Consider the following 17,630-nt stretch of genomic DNA (forward strand, 5'->3'; position numbering starts at 1 on the left):
TGTGTGTGTGTGTGTGTGTGTGTGTGTGTGTGTGTGTGTGTGTGTGTTTTGAGATGGAGTCTTGCTCTGTTGCCAGGCTGGAGTGCAGAGGCGTGATCTAGGCTCACTGCAACATCTGACTCCCTGGTTCAAACAATTCTCTTGCCTCAGCCTCCCAAGTAGCTGGGATTACAGGCACGCACCACCACGCCCTTATTTTTGTATTTTTAGTAGACGTGGTTTTACCGTATTGGCCAGGATGGTCTCAATCTCCTAACCTCATGATCCGCCTGCCTTGGCCTCCCAAAGTGCTGGGATTACAGGCATGAGCCACTGCACTCAGCCCACTATTTACACATTTTCATTGAAAAATCTGTTCATGTGTGCTACCCATTTTCTTACTAAAATTAGTGATTTTCACATAAATTCATATGTATTTCTTATATATTATAGAAATCAACAATTTAACATTTTTTATTTATTTCTCATTACTTTGATATGTGCTACTTTTGCTTTATTAAACCATTTTTTTTTTCGCTTGCCACAAACATCAGTTTATACTCATTCAAATTTGAGCAATGGAATAAGTCTTAGCCCCCAGCTTTGTAACTGTCCCCAGTGAGGTGATCTTTTTCTGATCCTTAATTAATCATAGCACTAGCAAATTTTCTCTGTCCATGGAGATACAGTTTGCTCCACAGCAGCCATCCAGTGTTGTTTAGTTCTGTCTCTGGTGGCCACTCAATAGATGTCCAATTTATGTCATGTAAGAGAGAGTCCATCAAATATTTGAAGAAAACTGTTTGAGGTTTTAAGTTTCAAATCTAAACAATGAAAAAATCATAAAGAGCAACATGATTTAAAATGTTCTGTAGCAACACTTATAAGCTGGGGCATTCTGAGCAAGTCACTTAATTTCACAAGGCCAGTTGCTTTTATTTAAAAATGGAGATAACAACTGCCCTGGCCACTTCAAAGTGAGAATTGAATGTCATTAGTGTCAACATGCAATTTAAATTCTATTTTGTAAATTAGAAGGCTCTGAAATATGTACAAGATGATAATAAAAAATTTGGACTTTTAAATTTAGCAAAAAAAAAATATATATATAACTAAAAAAAACTAAATTCTGACACACATATACAAAAAGTGCCCTGAATTTAGTATAATAATGAGAGTTTGAAAATACTTTAGAAATAAGAAATGCTATTCTACACATTGATATAAAGCTTATGATTAAATTTTAGATAAAATGTTCTTAAACCATGATTATTCTTATTTTCAGGAAGACAAATTCAATGAGGCAACTGAGAAAAGCCTTAAGAAGATACAACAAGAATGTAAACATTCCCAGAATTTGGGGAAGGATGGTTTGAAATACCAGTAGGTTGCTTGAGCAAGTGGGCTAACACTTATTACCAGAATTCAATAATCCTTCAAAGTAAAAAAAAAGTTAGCTCTCAAGTCTTTCAGTTATAGCCAATTCATAAACTTTTGGAGGAATTTTTTTAAATCAAAGAATTAATGAACTGTCACATCAATCTTTTATTAGAAATGAAGCTAAAAATAAAAGAAATACAGGATTCTGGAGATATTGATTCTCCAATGCTTTGGTTTCTGTTTGACATTGGCTTTCTCACTGCCAATCTAGAATCCCTGGATCCTCACCCATTTGAAAATGGGACATTGCATATTTCAGGTTGTTACAGTTTCTTTGGGGAAGAGATGGTTTGCCTTGCTTTGCCTTAAAGGCTATCTTAACTGAGTTAATAGAAATAATTCTGGATTTGCCCAACACTTTAATACTCAGTTTTTTAGTGCTCTGGTGAGCATTTGTGAATAATATTGCAGTTTGTTTCAATTATTATGCCAATGTGTTTTTTTATTATTAATATTATTATTATTACTCTATATTTTTGAGACAAGATCTCTCTGTCACCCAGGCTGGAGTGCAGTGGTGGGATTTCGGCTCACTGCCACCTCTGCCTAACAGGCTCAAGTGATCCTCCCATCACAGCCTCCCAAGTAGCTAGGGCTACTGATGTGAGCCACCATGTTTGCTAATGTTTGTGTTTTATGGTAGAGATGAGGTTTTGCCATCTTGCTCAGGCTAGTCTTGAACTCCTGAGCTCAAGCAATCCATCCCCCCTTTGCCTTCCAAATTGCTGGGATTACAGTAGTGAGCCACTGCACCTGGCCTCATGCTAATGTATTATTTATTGAAACTAAACATCTTCAAATCAAAGTAAAACACAATTAAAAAACACAATAAAAAAACCTTTACTATTTCTGCAATTTGGCTGTTAGCTGACAATTTGAACTAAGCTCATTAAAAATCTTAATTTCCTTCATCTCAGATTATTCTTTTCCAACATATATGGATTAAATTCTTTCTTTAAAATATTTTCTAATGATGCAAAGGATTTTAAGCAGGATTTTAGCCAATGTATTTGCTGTCAAGGAGCTCCTATGCTCAAAGAAAACACAGGGAGGCAAATCTAAGAGCTTCTGATACATCCATGAAATTAGAAAGGAAGCTAAAATAGATATAGGAAGCAAGGTGCAGAAAAACAGGAAGTAAAGACATATTTCTCTATTTTATAAGAGAGCTAAGGTTCATGTTGCATTTATATTGGTTGTCCCTAGCCTTGAAGGGTCTGGACTTCAGCAGTAATTCAAGGGAAAATGGGTATCTGCTTTCGTTCAAAACCAAACAGACAAATGTTCTTTCAGTTACCTTATTAGACTCACAAAGATAGCTCCTCAGCTCTCCACTGAAGAACTGGTCTCTCTTGGAAAGAAAATGGTGACAGTTTTCACTACTTGCTGCACACTAAGTGAAGAGTTTGCCTGTGTTGAAAATTTGGTGAGCGTGGCCTGTGTACCATATTCTTCTTTAAAAGAAAAAATATTTGCACTCATTGATTTACAGTGATTATCCACATTCCTTTCTTTATTGTTTTTAATATTGTTAAGCAAAAATTGTCAAGTTTTCCTTTTGGTTCACTTTGTGAAAACCCTAAGAAGTAAAAGAGAACGTCTTAATTATTTTTGGAGAGTTCTTCAAATTATCTTTCTGATTTTTTTCATTATATTAGAAGGGATTTGTTAGGATAAATGATTTAGGAATCATAATATTGTTTCAAAATGATACAGGAAACTTTATAATTTTAAGTAAGATTACAGATTCTTCCTCTTGCCCCAGTTGCTTCATCCAGCAGTCAGGCATTGAATACATCTCTTTAGGGCTGGGGTGGTGAGTACCCTGAGGGAGATTCCAGGAGGGGAAAAAACCCAAGGACCACAGTGTTTGATTTCAGTTGGCTGTTTGCAGCTGTCTGTTTGCAACTGAAAGCTTGTTTATACATTATGAAGAAATTAATTTGTAAGCATCTAAGATCTAAGTTGCTCTGACTTGGATTTTGGTCACAATGCCATTTAGGACCCTAGCTTCTACTTTTTTTTATACATAGTGATATTTTATGAGTGCATGTGTTTTTTGAGTAAGGTTAACAGTGATCTTAGAATGTTCTAACTATTCATCTAACCATATTTTTAAAAATTCCATTCTTTTAAGATCATATCTGAGTTGTAACTCTTGTTGGTACAGGCAGATTTAGTTCTTGGAGAGTTATGTGGAGTAAATGAAAATCGAACTATCAACCCTGCTGTGGACCACTGTTGTAAATCAAACTTTGCCTTCAGAGGGCCCTGCTTTGAGAGTTTGACAGCTCATAAAACATATGTGCCTCCACCTTTCTCTCAAGATTTATTTACCTTTCACACAGACATGTGTCAATCTCAGAATGAGGAGCTTCAGAAGAAGACAGACAGGTACAAACAATCTCTTCCATTCCTCTTTTTCTTCAGTTTGAAGACATACCACGTATTAGCGAGAAAGTTTATCTAGTGGATGTGTGTTTTTGATATCACAATCCTGTTCCTTCCACCAAATTGTCCAGGCTCTTCTATTTGGAAAAATATTAGTGCATATTTTTTTTGACATTATTTATATCTAGCTTGTCTTTTCATTTGAAAGAGACTTGGAGTGTCCAAGTCTAACATCACCTTTGGAAGGTTACAGCAGCCGGCAGAAAGACTCATAGGCAGGCTGATAATGAATTTCATTTACTTGATAGAATGCCTGGAGAATATCACTTAATGTTTGAAAAGGAGAGGCCCAAAAGGACAGAAAGTTTACTTGTACTTTCTCAACAAATGTCTTAAAATGCCAAGGAATTAGACCTATTTTTTTTTTTTTTTTTTTTGGATTTAGACAGAGTCTGCCTCAAATGTAGTGGAGACAACATTCAGCTACTGAATATGAGGGACTGAAGGTTGTTTTGGACATGAATTTTCTGGAAAGATCAGAGGTAGTCATGTATACCATAATACTTCACATAATAAATGCCTAATATTTGTTTTCATTTTTAAATAGTATACTCTGATTATATGCAATATTCACGGATTCACAGTGCAATACACTCTTGTATTTTCCAGCCCACGCTAGTCTAGTCTTGTCTATTTTAGTATTTTTTTTAAACTATCCTGTTTTCAATTTAAAAATGAAAGTGAGAAAATGCAAACTTTTGTTAATTCTTAGATCTGAGGATTGGCACATGGGCACACAGGACTTATTACATTATCCTTTTTAATCTTGTGCATAAAAATTTTATTACTTAAATAATTACTCTAAAAATGTACTCTAAAATGTGCTTTTAAGACACCAATGGCTTGCCACCTGAAGTTTGGAATTCTAGACGTTACTAGAATATTGGAATTCTAGAAGTTATTAGAAATTAAGGAAATCACTATTGTCTATGAATGTTGTCACACTTAGTTGTCATAGTTTATTTTTTTCAATTGCTTCTTTGACATCACTTTTCAACTGACATAATAATTGTACATATTTTGGGAGTGCATATGATATTTTGAAAACTGCATATAATGTGTAATGATCAAATCAGGGTAATTGGAATATCCATCACCCCAAATATTTCTCTTTTCTTTGTGTTGGGAACATTGCAATTCTTCTCTTCTAGCTATTTGGAAATATACAATAAATTATTTTTAACTGTAATTTCCCCACTATACTTGAATACTAGAACTTATTACTTCTATTTAACTGTATTTTTGTACTCCTTAACCAACTTCTCTTTGTCTCTCTCTTCCTCCTTGTTAATATTTTTTATATAATTTTGTGTGTGACACAACCCTTTAAAGAATGTTACTGTGGAAACCATTCTCTAAATTTAATGGGAAAGTTTCAGTAGACCCATTCAAAGTGGGATATTTCAACTCTTTACTCTCACCCAAGCTGAGACCCAAGACATGTGATTCTGTAACAAGCATTTTGGAGTGGAGATGCTTCAGAAAGAGATTGTTAGTTAATTCTATTTGACATCTTTCGGCTACAGGTTTCTTGTCAACATAGTGAAGCTGAAGTATGAAGTCGCAAATGAGGAGCTGCAGTCTTTGTTAACAAATTTCGGAAATGCAGTGGAGAAGTGCTGCAAAGCAGAGGAGGATGAAGAGAAGTTGGTCTGCTTTAATAAAGAGGTAGTTTTATTTCTTTTCAACTGAAATTCAACTGGTATTCCTGGTTAAATAAAATAAAACAGAACCCTGCACGACCCTGCTTCCTCTCTGCAGTGTCTACCAGGACTATATTTGAGAGCACGATTGCTATACAACTAATATGCAGACATTGCTGAAATACACTTTGAGCAGTGTCTCCGTAGTACAGAAAAAGCTATCAGGAAGACTTGGGTTCTAACCCCAGCAGTTTTGTAAGACATGCAACTTAAACTGAATGGCAGTTCACCATCTGTAAATGAGGATGGTAATAATTATCCCTGAATTACATCTTTGGTTCTTATTTTTTGGTTTTGAACCACTCATTATCTTAATAAGACAGAGTCAAAGCAACTTGCAAAGGAAATCATAAGCAGCTCCAAATGAAGTGGAGCAGGAAGGGTATAAAAAAGTGAAGCTTTGTAGGAGTGGCTGCCTCACTTTCCCAGGCCTTGTGCTAACATCCCACAGTAGAGAATAATGAGGGAGTGGAGGGTAAGGGTAGTAGGGGAGAAAAGGGAGAAATGCCCCCTGCTAACTCTCGCTCCAGTGAAGGTAGTTTGTAGCCATTTGGTGTGGTGTGAATCTCAGCAACCTGTGAATGTTAGCCCCAATGGATGGCTCCAGGGAAATGTCTCTTAACTGTTTTCCAACTTCATTTCTCACTGTTTCTTTTCTAGGAACATTCACTCCACTTCAAATTCATAATTCATGTAAACTCACAGGCACAGGCACACGGACTCACACACAGCGTTCATTCTGGTTGTGAGCCCTCTGCTTTTCTGAGTGACACTTAGTATGTGGAAATTTTTGTGGGGTGCACATTGTTAGTTTTAAAAAATATACTTAATTTTAATTAGAGGATATTAATATCTAGCATTTATCTGAGTGACTGTGTACATTAGGACCACGTGAAGAAAAAGATGAATTTTTTGGCAGGTTGTAAAGGGGCTTTGGGTGTCTATTTCAAGTTCACTAGAAATAAGAATGTTTACTGTTTCCCTATACAATTTGGGAATGGTTTGATTTTCTTTAAAATTCAGGGGAGCTTGCCTATCGAAATTTAAATTAGTGTCTTAAATTTTTCTTGCTATATATTTTTATTTTTGTCCCCCACCTCAGAGTCCAAAAATTGTCACCTGAAGCCAGATGCATGAAATATCTAAAGTAAAAAGCTCCAAAGGTAATACCCCTGCCTCAATCTAATGTCAAACATATTTGTGGCTTATTTCATCATCCTGCCTTTTCTCCTTCCTGCTTCATTGTCTATTTCTGGTTCATCCTACATGAACCAGACATGCAGCTAACAGATTCCAATATTGTTTCTGTGTTTTTCTGGGTATCAGCCACTCCTTATAGGGTGGCAATGCTGCATTTGTGCTAGCCCTTCTCTTGCTGTTCAAGTAGTTTTATTTTGTTACTTTTTATTTTGGAAATGAAATATTTTATTGAAAATTTAAATTCCTACTCATATACTGGAATTGTTAGCCAGGGCACAGAACACAGTAACCTATGTTTACCATGTTGGACTTTCAAAGAAGTGTAAAACTTCTGAAAAGCAGAGACTTCAATGACATCTGTTTCATACTTCATGTCATCATGGTTTGTAGAAGTTGGCAGACAGAACAGTCAATTGTGAAATATTAATGCTAACTGCAACTAAACAAATGTATCTTATGAACAACTAATTAAGAAAACTACTTTGTCGTAACAGTATAAAACCCTAACTCATGATGATTACTTAATTACCTTAGAATTACTGTCAACTTAAACAATTACTACCTTGCCTTTGGTCTAAATAGCTCATTACAATTAAAAGAGGAGGTAACAACTAGAAAGGAAATGATATTTATTAAGTGTCATATAATGTGATTGGCTAACAATTCTATCATGACAAAGATCCTGGTGTGATTTCTATCAAGCAGTTTTCTAGATAGCGGAAAGATACTTAAGTTCTCTGCCTTCCTACTAATATATTCAGCTGTCTAGACCACAAAGGAGAGATGATGGAATCTCTGAATGCTAACAGAAAGAAGAGGGGTAAACTCCCTGGGGACTGAGCTGGGCAGACAGGCATCAGTGACCCTTTCCAATCATCTTTTAAGAATATTGTTCTACTGAGATATGATTGACATACAAACCAAGAGTATTGCTATAGCATTTACATAAACAAAAAGCAATATGTTTGTGATTTCAGAAAGACATATAAAGATGTCCTCTCCCTTGTGGTTTATGTAAGACTTGAAATACAAACTTTAGCAACAAAATGTTGCATAGATATAGGAATTATATACAGTGTCAGTGAAGAGAGACCTGAACCTCAAGAGAAGGTAGGTTTGGATCTACAAGAAGCAAAGCACAATTACCCCTAATAGTTTTTTCAAATATATGACTTTCTATCATCCAAGTTATAACATTACCTATTTTTTTGATGCATGAAACACTATTTTTTTCTTTCCAGGGATAACCAACTTACAGGCTTCCTATCTGTGTGGTAATGAATCTCATTTCCTGAGAACAAAGTAAAATAATTTTTCTGTAACTGTCCCCTGAAATCATATATTGCAGCAAACAATAAACACACAATTGTAAAGTTATTTTTCAGACTGATGTTATAAACCAATATGATCACAAAATTAAGCAATCATGATTCATTCATTCCATCAGCATCTTTTGCTCACAAGCCTGCACCATTCCCTACTCCACGAAAAGTTGGAAGTCTGAATAGCAACTGTGTAGGCACAGTGCTCTAAGACGTCCTTGCCACTACCGGGAAGAAAACCGATAATTTTGGGCATGTGCCTTTACTGCTGCAAATACTGCTACTACTTGAATGTTTTCAATGAACCAAACATTGTTCTAGCTACTTTTCATACATTATTTCATTTAATCTAATAACTCTATGAGTAAGTATTGTTTTCATTTTTATTTTACAAACATGAAACCTAAGATTTGGGGAGATAAACTAATGTGTTCAGTGTGATATAACTAGTAATTGGCAGAACCAGAGTTTGAATTTAGGTTCTCTAATTCTAGAACTATATATATGTATATAGCATGTACATTATAATGTATAATAATATATATTATATTATTATAATATATTATAAATATGTATTATTTTATATTATAAAATATACAATATATAGTTCCAGAATTATATAAATATTATATATTTTATCATTTCAACTTTTATTTTAGAGATGGGGTACATGTATAGGTTTGTTACATGTATATATTGCATGATACTGAGGTTTGGAGTATGGATCCCATCACTCAAGTAGCGAGCATAGTATCCAATAGGTAGTTTTTCAACCCACATCCCTCTCTCTCCTTCCCCTCTGTAGTAGTCCCCAGTGTCTATTGTTCCTGTCTTTATGTCCATGTGTACTCAACGTTTAGCTCCCATGCTATTTAGTTTAAAGTTTGAAGTTAGGTAGTGTGATGCCTCCAGCTTCGTGGAACAATATTGTTAACCATTGCATACACTACCTCTTAGGTATGGCCTCCCAAGTAGCTGGGATTACAGGAATGTGCTAATTTTTGTATTCTTAGTAGAGATGGATTTTTGCTATGTTTTTCAGGCTGGTCTTGAACTTAAAAATGCATGCCTGACAAAATCTGTTATTCAGAGAGGTGGAAGATTGTACAAGGCAACAATGGCAATGGTGTTTGTCTCCCTGCATTCCAAGCCAAAATTCCTGTTATGTTAGTGGTATAAATGCTTGACATTGTTATCAAAGGAGCAGTAACTCAAGAAATGAAGACTGGTCATGGACTCATGGCTTGGCTCTCCTGATGGTTCTCTAAATTTTGAAGACATTTTGCATACCAATGTTTAAATTTGAAGTTGATGGCCCCTTAATAGATAATATATGAAGATATTCATAGAGTTCTTTTGGTATATTGTTTAGAGCATCGTCTTTGGGATTCTCATTGATTTATTCGACAAATATTTATTAGAATTCCATTGTGTGTCAGACATTGTGGATATACATATGAGCCAGATAGACTTGATTCCTTTTTCTTGCTGAGCAAGGGAGAGAGACAGGAAACATGCAATTGCATTTCAATGTCATAGGTGCAGGGCCTGTGCTATGGGTGCACATTGTACAGGCACTCACGCTAAGCTGAAGGTGCAGAGTGAGAAGGCGATGGGGACGGGTGCTTCAAATCCCTACTGCCATTAATTTACTGTTCAGTCCAAGATAAGTTCCTTATACTCTATGACACTTATTTCTTTGTGTAGGATGGGCTAATATCAAGCCACAAAAGCTGTAGAGAGATGAATTAAATTACTATAAAAAGTACTTAACACATTGGCCTGCAGATAACAGGTGTTTAACTTATAAAGCTATTTTGTCCTCTAACCATTTTCTCCAAACACTCTCATTTACCGATAAGGATTACAAGGAAGTATTGTTTTCCTTAAACAATAGATGGTAGATTTAGAAAATGGAAGTGAAACAAAAGATAATTAATAAATTTAATTATATACCCAATACTGGATTCTACTATGTATTCAATACTGTGCTCAGAGAAGAAGATACGAAATCAGGGACTCAGGAACTTGCCGCCATCACAAAGTTTCTATCATGGCAGTGGAAACTACCTTACAACTCTTTCTCTACTGCTATGCCAGAAAACACATTAATCAAAGCAGGAACAGAGGGAGAAGAGTGGCTTCTTCCAAAGACATAGTTGCTGGAAGAAGAGGGAATTTGGAGTGGGCATGAATTAGTCTTACTCTGCATTACTTGGACAGAACTCATACCAATGAATAGAACATACCTGGACTTGATGCAGAAAAAACTTTTCTAACACTAGAGATGCTTATACATACGATAAGCCTCCTGGTACAATACTGAATGCCAAGAATGCATGCGCATGAGCAGCTACCTCCTGGGTTTTTGGTGAGATATAGTCACAGTCTTTTTAAGGCCTCTTTGAACTCCGTTTCTATGACTTGGGCAAGAATTAAGTTTTCTATGAAAATAGTATTTATTAAAAATCATCACTGCATCTTGTACTTGCATACCTTCCATATTTTATCTTAAAGGCCAGACTGAAGAGCTTACTTTCTTGTAGAGTCAGTTCTGTGGTGGCGTCTATTGAGTGGTATCACAAAAGCTATCTCATTGCCTTTTCTTAAATAATCCTTGCTATTTGTCTTTCCTGTGGTCTGGAATTCTACCACTAGTTACAAATAAAGGACTTAACATTTTAAATATTGTCAAGAATCTCTTACTAATGGTAAATGTGCAGGTGTCTCTGAAGAAGGGTTCCCATGGAAAGCTAATTTTGGTCAGTTTTTTTTTTTTTAAGAAAAAATTAGTTTAGCACACATAAAAGTTGTTAAAAAATTTTTAGCATTAACTCCAATCAACTGGTAGTGGCTGTCCTGCAGCATTGTGCTGTGTTTCTAAGACTGAGCCTAAGCTCAGAGATAAAGAGTGCAGTGATCAGACAGTGGTGTCTGCAGTGGGTGACAATCTTGGAGCATTCATCCAAAGGATTTGGCAAAAGATTGTATTTAGTTTAATAGGTACATTTCTGATAGTTCTAGGAGGTTTAGAGTAAGATTTCAAGGGAACAGCTCTAAGGATACACGACAAAAGAGATAATTAATGTGAAGACTGTTTAGAGGACCCCAAAATAGATGATGGAGACCTGCCAAAGACAGTCTTCCCTTTGCTGACCTTGGTGGGCTTTCTGTCACCCTGGGTCATTCGTATTCTTTACAATAAGCCAATGTGTCCCAAACCTAAATAATAACAGATGTTTTGGGGTTGTTTTTCAGGCAGATACTACGTCTCTCTCACTTGTGATATATTTTTTGCTTAGAAAACTGGTATTGAGAATATGTGGGTAGCAGAATCAAGTAATATACTGTCAGCCTTAGAGATTATTTGGTCCAAACCTTCCATTCAAAAATGAAGAAATTGAAAAGAGAATGGTTAACGTAATAACTCGTGGTCTCCCATTTTCAAAATTTTAAACTTTACATGTATAGGCATCTTAAAATTGTCACTTAATAAGTAATTACTTGTTTCCTGCCTTAGACCCAAGAATTGATTGATAGGCAAAGCAGATAATAGCTGAGGGATATTGGTATCTCAGCTTTAAGACTAGCTCTTGGGTGGTGTGAGCTGTAAAGTTAGACAGACCTGAATTTTTACCAGTGAGTCCATGAACAAATTATGTGACTCTGAGTCTTAATTTCTCATTCAAGAAATAGTACTATTGCTAACTATCTGAGAGTCACATAACATGACATAGTAAGTGCTCAATAACTTAAGTCCCATCCTTTTGGGTTCACTCCGAGTGCTTGAACTCTTAACTCCCCTTCTCCCCAGGGACTTGAAAATGTACTCAGCATTCGAACCTGAGCCCTAACCATTTATTCAGTCTGTGGTAGTATATGTTTACATTCTTTCCTTCTACTTTAGAACTTTGGGCATGTCAACAATCATTTCTAAGAAATGTGGTATTGCAGACCAACATTTGCCAGGAGTGTTTATGGATTACTTTATTACAAAGTCTGCATGTTGAAATCTTGAAGACACAAGCAGATTGACATGACTTGTTTAAAAATGCAGTATTTATTAATGAATTCAATCCATCAACAATATTTCTTCATTGTCATAGAGTTCCTCAATTTTGTCAGGGTCATAGTTGCTTGGAAAAAATATTAAACAGAAAAAGTTTTCTTTTCTTTTATTTTTTTATCTTTATTTTATTTATTTAAATTTATTTTATTGCATTTTAGGTTTTGGGGTACATGTGAAGAACATGCAAGATTGTTGCATAGGTACACACGTGGCAGTGTGATTTGCTGCCTTCCTCCTCATCACCTATATCTGGCATTTCTCCCCATGCTATCTCTCCCCAGCTCCCCACCCCCCACCGTCCCTCCCCATTTCACCCCAACAGACTCCAGTGTGTAGTGCTCTGCTCCCTCTGTCCACGTGTTCTCATTGTTCAACACCCACCTATGAGTGAGAACATGCGGTGTTTGATTTTCTGCTCTTGTGTCAGTTTGCTGAGAATGATGGTTTCCAGGTTCATCCATGTCCCTACAAAGGACACAAACTCATCGTTTTTGAAGGCTGCATAATATTCTATGGTGTATATGTGCCACATTTTCCCTGTCCAGTCTATCATCGATGGGCATTTGCGTTGGTTCCAGGTGTTTGCTATTGTAAACAGTGCTGCAAGGAACATTCGTGTGCACGTGTCCTTATAGTAGAATGATTTATAATCCTTTGTATATATACCCAGTAATGGGATTGCTGGGTCAAATGGAATTTCTATTTCTAGGTCCTTGAGGAATCGCCACACTGTCTTCCACAATGGTTGAACTAATTAACACTCCCACCAACAGTGTAAAATTTTTCATAATTCTCCACATCCTCTCCAGCATCTGTTGTCTCCAGATTTTGTAATGATCGCCATACTAACTGGTGTGAGATGGTATCTCAATGTAGTTTTGATTTGCATTTCTCTGATGACCAGTGATGATCAGCATTTTTTCATATATTTGTTGGCCTCATGCATGTCTTCTTTTGTAAAGTATCTGTTCATATCCTTTGCCCACTTTTGAATGGGCTTGTTAGTTTTTTTCTTGTAAATCTGTTTTAGTTCTTTGTAAATTCTGGATATCAGCCCTTTGTCAGATGGGTAAACTGCAAAAATTTTTTCCCATTCTGTTGGTTGCCGATTCACTCTAATGACTGTTTCTTTTGCTGTGCAGAAGCTGTGGAGTTTGATTAGGTCCCATTTGTCTATTTTAGCTTTTGTTGCCAATGCTTTTGGTGTTTTGGTCATGAAGTCCTTGCCTACGCCTATGTCCTGAATGGTTTTGCCTAGATTTTCTTCTAGGGTTTTTATGGTGTTAGGTCTTATGTTTAAGTCTTCAATCCATCTGGAGTTAATCTTAGTGTAAGATGTCAGAAAGGGGTCCAGTTTCTGCTTTCTGCACATGGTTAGCCAGCTTTCCCAACACCATTTATTGAACAGGGAATCCTTTCCCCATTGCTTGTTTTTGTCTGGTTTGTCAAAGATCAGATGGTTGTAGATATGTTGTGTTGCCTCCAAGACTTCAGTTCTGTTCCATTGGTCTATATCTCTGTTTTGGTACCAGTACCATGCTGTTTTGATTACCGTAGCCTTGTGGTATAGTTTGAAGTCCAGTAGTATGATGCCTCCTGCTATGCGGGCTCTCTTTTGGTTCCATATGAAGTTTAAGGTGTTTTTTTCCAGTTCTGTGAAGAAGGTCATTGGTAGCTTGATGGGGATAGCATTGAATCTGTAAATTACTTTGGGCAGTATGGCCATTTTCACAATATTGATTCTTCCTAACTATGTACATGGAATGTTTCTCCATCTGTTTGTGTCCTCTCTTATTTCGTTGAGCAGTGGCTTGTAGTTCTCCTTGAAGAGGTCCTTTACATTTCCGTTAATTGTATTCCTAGGTATTTTATTCTCTTTGTGGCAATTGAGAATGGCAGTTTGTTCTTGATTTGGCTCTCTTTAAGTCTGTTATTGGTGTATAGGAATGCATGTGATTTTTGCACATTGATTTTGTATCCTGCAACTTTGCTGAACTTACTTATCAGTTTCAGGAGATTTTGGGCTGAGACGATGGGGTCTTCTAGATATACAATCATGTTGTCTGCAAATAGAGACAATTTGACTTCCTGCTTTCCTATTTGAATACCCTTTATTTCTTTTTCTTGCCTGATTGCTCTGGATAGAACTTCCAGTACTATATTGAATAGGAGTGGTGAGAGAGGGCATCCTTGTCTAGTGCCAGATTTCAAAGGGAATGCTTCCAGTTTTTGCCCATTCAGTATGATATTGGCTGTTGGTTTGTCGTAAATAGCTTTTATTATTTTAAGATACATTCCGTCAATACCTAGCTTATTGAAGGTTTTTAGCATAAAGGGCTGTTGAATTTTGTCAAAGGCCTTCTCTGCATCAATTGAGATAATCGTGTGGTTTTTGTCTTTGGTTCTGTTTATGTGGTGAATTACATTTATAGACTTGCGTATGCTGAACCAGCCTTACATCCCCGGGATGAAGCCTACTTCATCATGGTGGATAAGATTTTTGATGTGCTGTTGCAATCGGCTTGCCAGTATTTTATTGTAGATTTTTGCATCTATGTTCATCTTGGATATTGGCCTGAAGTTTTCTTTACTTGTTGAGTCTCTGTCAGGTTTTGGTATCAGGATGATGTTGATCTCATAAAATGATTTGGGAAGAATTCCCTCTTTTTGGATTATTTGGAATAGTTTCGGAAGGAATGGTACCAGCTCCTCTTTGTATGTCTGGTAGAATTCGGCTGTGAACCCATCTGGACCCGGGCTTTTTTTGGGTGGTAGGCTCTTAATTGCTGCCTCAACTTCACAACCTGTTATGGGCCTGTTCAGGGTTTTGGCTTCTTCCTGGTTTAGGCTTGGGAGGAGGCAAGTGTCCAGGAATTTATCCATTTCTTCCAGGTTTACTAGTTTATGTGCATAGAGTTGTTTGTAATAATCTCTGATGATGGTTTGAATTTCTGTGGAATCTGTGGTGATATTCCCTGTATCGTTTTTTATTGCATCAATTTGGTTATTCTCTCTTTTATTTTTGGTAAATCTGGCTAGTGGTCTGTCTATTTTGTTGATCTTTTCAAAAAACCAGCTCCTGGGTTTATTGATTTTTTGAAGGGTTTTTTGTGTCTCTATCTCCTTCAGTTCTGCTCTGATCTTAGCTACTTCTTGTCTTCTGCTAGACTTTGAGTTTTTTTGATCTTGCGCTTCTAGCTCTTTCAGTTTTGACGATAGGGTGTCAATTTTTGATCTCTCCTTGCTTCTCATGTGGGCACTTATTGCTGTATATTTTCCTCTAGAGACTGCTTTAAATGTGTCCCAGAGATTCTGGTATGTTGTGTCTTCATTCTCGTTAGTTTCGAAGAACATCTTTATTTCTGTCTTCATTTCATTATTTATCCAGTCAACATTCAAGAGCAAGTTGTTCAGTTTCCATGAAGCTGTGTGCTTCTAGGTTAGTTTTTGAATTATGAGTTCTAACTTGATTGCACTGTGGTCTGAGAGACTGTTTGTTACGATTTCCGTTCTTTTGCATTTGCTGAGGAGTGATTTACTCCCAATTATGTGGTCAATTTTAGAGTAGGTGTGATGTGGTGCTGAGAAGAATGTATATTCTGTGGATTTGGGGTGGAGAGTTCTGTAAATGTCTATTAGGTTTGCTTGGTCCAGGTCTGAGTTCAAGTCCTGGATATCCTTGTTAATTTTCTGTCTAGTTGATCTGTCTAATGTTGACAATGGGGTGTTAAAGTCTCCCACTATTATTGTGTGCGAGTCTAAGTCTCTTTGTAAGTCATTAAGAACTTGCCTTATGTATCTGGGTGCTCCTGTATTGGGTGCGTATATATTTAGGATCGTTAGCTCTTCTTGTTTCATTGATTCTTTTACCATTATGTAATGTCCTTCTTTGTCTCTTATGATCTTTGTTGCTTTAAAGTCTAATTTATCAGAGATGAGAATTGCAACTCCTGCTTTTTTTTTGCTCTCCATTTGCTTGGTAAATCTTCCTCCATCCCTTTATTTTGAGCCTTTGTGTATCCTTGCATGTGAGATGGGTTTCCTGGATACAGCACACCGATGGGTTTTGGCTTTTTATCCAATTTGCCAGCCTGTGTCTTTTGATTGGGGCATTTAGTCCATTTACATTTAGGGTTAATATTGTTATGTGCGAATTTGATACTGCCATTTTGGTGCTAGCTGGGTGTTTTGCCCTTTAGTTGAGCTGGTACTTGTTGTTCATTTATATGTGTAGAGCCTCTTTCAGGAGCTCTTGTAAAGCTGGCCTGGTGGTGACGAAATCTCTGAGTACTTGCATGTTCCCAAAGAATTTTATTTTTCCTTCACTGATGAAGCTTAGTTTGGCTGGATAGGAGATTCTGGGTTGAAAGTTCTTTTCTTTAAGGACGTTGAATATTGGCCCCCACTCTCTTCTGGCTTGTAGGGTTTCTGCTGAGAGATCTGCTGTGAGTCTGATGGGCTTCCCTTTATGGGTAACCCGACCTTTCTCTCTGGCTGCCCTTAGTATTTTCTCCTTCATTTCAACCCTGGTGAATCTGACGATTATGTGCCTTGGGGTTGCTCTTCTTGATGAATATCTTTGTGGTGTTCTCTGTATTTCCTGGACTTGAATGTTTGCCTGCCTTGCTAGGTTGGGGAAGTTTTCCTGGATAATATCCTGAAGAGTATTTTCCAGCTTGGATTCATTCTCTTCGTCGCATTCAGGTACGCCTGTCAAACGTAGATTAGGTCTTTTCACATAGTCCCACATTTCTTGGAGATTTTGTTCATTCCTTTTTACTCTTTTTTCTCCAGTCTTGCCTTCCCATTTTATTTCATTGAGTTGATCTTCGACCTCTGATATCCTTTCTTCTGCTTGGTCAATTCGGCTGTTGATACTTGTGCATGCTTCGCGAAGTTCTCGTGTTGTGTTTTTCAGCTCCATCAATTCGCTTATACTCCTTTCTATTTTGTCCATTCTCCTTAGCAGTTCATCAAATCTCTTTTCAAGGTTCTTAGTTTCTTTGCATTTGGTTAGAACATGTTCTTTAAGTTCACAGAAGTTTCTTACTACCCACCTTCTGAAGTCTGATTCTGTCATTTCATCACACTCGTTCTCCATCCAACCTTGTTCCCTTGCTGGTGAGGAGTTGTGATCCCTTGTAGGAGGAGAGGTGTTCTGGTTTTGGGTGTTTTCGTCCTTTTTGTACTGGTTTCTTCCCATCTTTAAGGATTTATCCACCTGTTGACTTTGTAGTTGCTGGCTTTCAGATTGGGTCTCAAATCTTTCAGATTGATGTTCTGTTTGTTGATGATGTGGTTATTTCTGTTTCTTGGTTTTCCTTCTGACAGTCTGGCCCCTCTGCTGTAGGTCTGCTGAGGTTCACTCCAGGCCCTGCTTGCCTAGGGTTCACCTGCAGCAGCAGCTGAACAGTAAATGTTGTTACCAGTTTTCTTCTTCTGCTATCTTTGTCCCAGAAGGATACC

General features: G+C 36.9%; 1 protein-coding gene across 2 annotated transcripts in view; it reads left to right on the forward strand.

Annotated features, from left to right (window-relative positions):
* AFM (afamin) overlaps positions 1 to 17,630 on the forward strand; it is a 48,686-nt gene that overhangs the window by 14,431 nt on the left and 16,625 nt on the right. The window contains exons 10-15 of one of the 2 annotated variants that reach the window (XM_032260981.1): positions 1,265 to 1,362; positions 2,713 to 2,845; positions 3,590 to 3,813; positions 5,397 to 5,538; positions 6,676 to 6,736; positions 8,015 to 8,193. In XM_032260981.1, coding sequence (XP_032116872.1) covers positions 1,265 to 1,362; positions 2,713 to 2,845; positions 3,590 to 3,813; positions 5,397 to 5,538; positions 6,676 to 6,696 — 618 coding nt within the window. In that variant the 3' untranslated portion in view covers positions 6,697 to 6,736; positions 8,015 to 8,193. Of the gene's footprint in view, positions 1 to 1,264; positions 1,363 to 2,712; positions 2,846 to 3,589; positions 3,814 to 5,396; positions 5,539 to 6,675; positions 6,737 to 8,014; positions 8,194 to 17,630 lie in introns of those variants that run through there. The other variant, XM_032260982.1, reaches the window with a different exon arrangement.

This window comes from Sapajus apella, unplaced genomic scaffold (assembly GCF_009761245.1).
Source record: "Sapajus apella isolate SASKATOON/1434 unplaced genomic scaffold, GSC_monkey_1.0 scaffold121, whole genome shotgun sequence".
In the NCBI taxonomy this organism is placed as follows: Eukaryota; Metazoa; Chordata; class Mammalia; order Primates; family Cebidae; genus Sapajus; species Sapajus apella.